The sequence below is a fragment of the Oncorhynchus nerka genome, linkage group LG18 (assembly GCF_034236695.1).
Source record: "Oncorhynchus nerka isolate Pitt River linkage group LG18, Oner_Uvic_2.0, whole genome shotgun sequence".
NCBI classification, from domain to species: domain Eukaryota; kingdom Metazoa; phylum Chordata; class Actinopteri; order Salmoniformes; family Salmonidae; genus Oncorhynchus; species Oncorhynchus nerka.
In genome coordinates, this window is record NC_088413.1 from 63316359 (window position 1) to 63319663 (window position 3305).

Genomic DNA, 3305 nt, shown 5'->3' on the forward strand with positions numbered 1-3305 from the left:
AGATTTTCAGATAGAGTTGTGATGTAAAAAACTTAAGAGTAGAAATCTAGGAACATAACAAACAAAAACAAAAAAACATTGCATCATCAATATGTGGTGTGCACAGTAAGTTTGGTATAGCCGTACAGATTCGATAGTGGAGCGATGGACATGGATGAAATAGCTTTCTTTGATAAGACACTTATCCTGACATTTCATTAGCGTTTTTGGTGTTGCATTTACACCTAATTTACTGTCATTCGTCCTTTATCAGGTCATATTAGACCTACGTCCCTTTCTTGAATGTCAGCGGCTCAGGTCTAAATGCTGCTGTAATAGCATTTGCGTGATGAGAAACATGTTCTTCAAAATGTGCATTATGAACTATGCACGTTATTACATATTGATCTACATTATATGCAACAAATTGCCATAATAATATTAACAATAATAATAATAGAAATAGTAATAATAATGCCACAATTAAAGTTTGAATGATAGGCAAACTGAATACATTTTACGTTGATTTGATTATTAATGCATACGAGAGGTGGCTTTATTAGGAATTTAAATTGTCTAAGAACTAATTGTCTAATAACTAATTGTCTAAGAACTAATACACCTCTGTGTTGATTAGTCTATTTGTATAGCTTTGGAATCCCACTATTACTATATTGGAAACATATAGAACTTGTGTTTTCAGTGTTTTTATTCTAACGAATGTGCCAAACTTGCTGTATCTTTATCTTTCCTAAAACCCCTTTTTATGGATAATATTTTTAATAAGGTATAATATTTCACTGTATTGGTCCTCCTACATCTGCGATGCCTCTACAAAATCTCATGTGAACAATGTTGGCTACCCCATCGACCTTGCGTTCCAACTCAATTTGGTCTCAATCACACAATAATGAAAACGCACTCCAACCAGATCCTTATAAAAAGTAATTCGCCAGGAATAGCTCGCACTTCAAGTGATTTATTGTTAACGTTCAATTGGTTTGAAACATGTACAGCAGCCATCACGCATTTGTTCGTTTTGACAAAAGAAGAAAGATAACAAAAAAGTCGACTTAAAACAAGCATACAGGTAAACGCATTCTCGTGTGTTAGCCAAATATACAGTTGCTACTTTCTTTAAGTCTAAATTAATACATTAGTTTACAATATTAATAGCATCAAATACCAGGTTATCACTGCAAATAAGTGGTGGTTTAGTACCTTGAGAGAGTTCATACCTGATCCCACCTATCTCACTTTTCCCTACAGTCCCATTAATGTGGAGCAGCATTCCCGTTCAACAACATAGACAACGTTAACATCATGAGGAAGTCCATCACATTGATTAGAAAAGGTACAGAAACGACACAATCTATTTCAAGGGTAGCAATTTCGTTTAATGTTCAAAAATAGTCTTCCTCTTCAGAAATGTCAAGAAAATGTGCCCTGACCAGCTGGTGCGCCTGAGCGCGTTGTCCTCTCAGACACCAAGGGCTCCATTTTCGCACAGTTATGTATATCAACATGATATGTCTCGTTTTCTCTTGGGCTCGTCCGCGGGTTAACATATAAAAATTGTAAATGACAGTAGGTCCTACCAAGTTCTGCCGTAGAGGAGGTTGGAACTGACCATGTTATTAGTGTAGTCTATAACAGAAGTGTCTATTTGCGCCATGTTGATCTGGCTATGGAGTGAAGGAGGGCTAGGTGACATTTCCTCCAGGTCTTGGGCCTGAACTAATGAGTTGACCTGATGGTTTTGGTGTTGATTGATGGCATTACTGGAAGCGGGGAGCACGACCCCAGAACCGTTCTGTTGCTGCTGCTGCTGTTGTTGCTGTTGCTGTTGTTGTTGCTGTTGCTGCTGTACCTGCTGCTGGTTTGGGGTTGGTGTGTTGGAGCCGTTCTGACATGGTTTACCGTCCTTCACCAGAACAGGCACTGCCACGCGCCTCGGCGACTGTTGTTGCTGACACAGGCTGCTGTCCTGCTGCAGCTGCTGCGCCGCTTTGTCCTTGGCCTGTCGCTTCATCTTGTACCTGTGGTTCTGGAACCAGATCTTGACCTGGGTCGGGGTCAGATGGATCATACTGGCCAGGTGTTCCCGCTCTGGCGCTGAGAGGTATTTCTGTTGTTTGAATCTCCTCTCTAGCTCATACACCTGAGCCTGGGAGAAGAGTACCCGTCGTTTCCTCCTGGGCGCTGCGTGCAGGGGTGGCATGGACTTGGAGGCGTCCCCCATGCCTGTCAGGGTCCCCATTCCAGTCATGTTCATACCTGTGGAAGGTCCCATGAATCTAGAAACTTAAAAATATACATACATATACGCACATTCAATATTCAGCAATGCAAATGTATCGGTTTGTTGGCCTGAAGTAGTTCAGCCATGGTCTATATACCGTGCGTAATTGGCCAAATGTAGGTTAGTCAACAAGCTCTCACAGTCTCAGCTCAGAATTAAACGTTCATCCACGTTTCTGAGATCACTATGCAGCATTAACGAGCAAGTTTATTTCATTCCAATAATAATAATAATAATACACATTTTGTGAAATCAAATTAAAACATACTTTTTTCCTTATTCGAAAATGGTGTAATGTCAGACTAGCCTAGGCTACTCAGTGATGGTGAGTAGTGTGTTATTGGTTCAAATCTGTCCGTATGTCGTTAAAAGTTTGGTGATATTGAAATAAAACAAGTCACAAAACAATAAAAACGAATCAAAACCTAAAAACGACTTACTTGTTGAATATCTTTGATCCGTGTTTGCGCCATACCACCCTGTGGCTGTTGCGCTATTTCTCATGGTTTCCTGGTACGACGGAAGGTCTCCCATGTTGCCAATGCTCCCATTGCAGTATCCCCCCATGGCGCTGTGCGAGAACTGGGAGACAGTGTGTGGCATGTGGTAGGTGGTCGCCACGGTGGCGTTGTGGCCCATGGAGTGCTGTTGCATGCCAGTCTGGGACACCTGAGGCTGTCGGTAAGCTCCCAGTGGAGAGGTTAGGTTCCCTGCGCCGTCCATGGCACTAAACTTCTTGTAGGTCTCCTCGATAGGACTCAAAATATCACTCACTGAGAAAGGCGTTGTATGTTTTGGGCTCAACGACATGGTTCAGAAAGCAGGTAGATTTTGTTGAGCAGATCAACCGTGTTGTTGTATCAGCTCTCTCCTTGTGGATGGCTACGTAAGAGAGTGCTTGTAGTACGCCTGCGATCCGATTGATCGCCTTGGAGAAGGAGGCGAGCCCTGGGTGCTCATAGCTCGGGTTTATTGTAGCCAGGAGCCAGGTTTACGACAAACACAGGGGGCGGAGCGACGTCCT

The 3305-nt window shown here is 42.4% G+C and overlaps 1 protein-coding gene across 1 annotated transcript; it reads right to left on the minus strand.

Moving 5' to 3' along the window:
• Positions 1-1573: 1573 nt before the first annotated feature.
• Positions 1574-3091, minus strand: LOC115146661 (homeobox protein Nkx-2.4-like). Its single transcript, XM_065003289.1, has 3 exons — positions 2722-3091; positions 1850-2283; positions 1574-1804 (listed from the first exon to the last, which is right to left on the minus strand). The coding sequence occupies exons 1-3, from the start codon at positions 3089-3091 to the stop codon at positions 1574-1576; spliced, it is 1035 nt and encodes a 344-aa protein (XP_064859361.1).
• Positions 3092-3305: the final 214 nt, after the last annotated feature.

Coding starts and splice junctions, on each gene's coding strand:
- LOC115146661 (XM_065003289.1), bottom strand. CDS start 3,091: ATGTCGTTGAGCCCAAAACATACAACGCCTTTCTCAGTGAGTGATATT. Junction 2,284..2,721: donor GGATCAAAGATATTCAACAA/GTAAGTCGTTTT, acceptor TATATTTTTAAG/TTTCTAGATTCATGGGACCT. Junction 1,805..1,849: donor CAACCCCAAACCAGCAGCAG/GTACAGCAGCAA, acceptor CAACAACAGCAG/CAGCAGCAACAGAACGGTTC.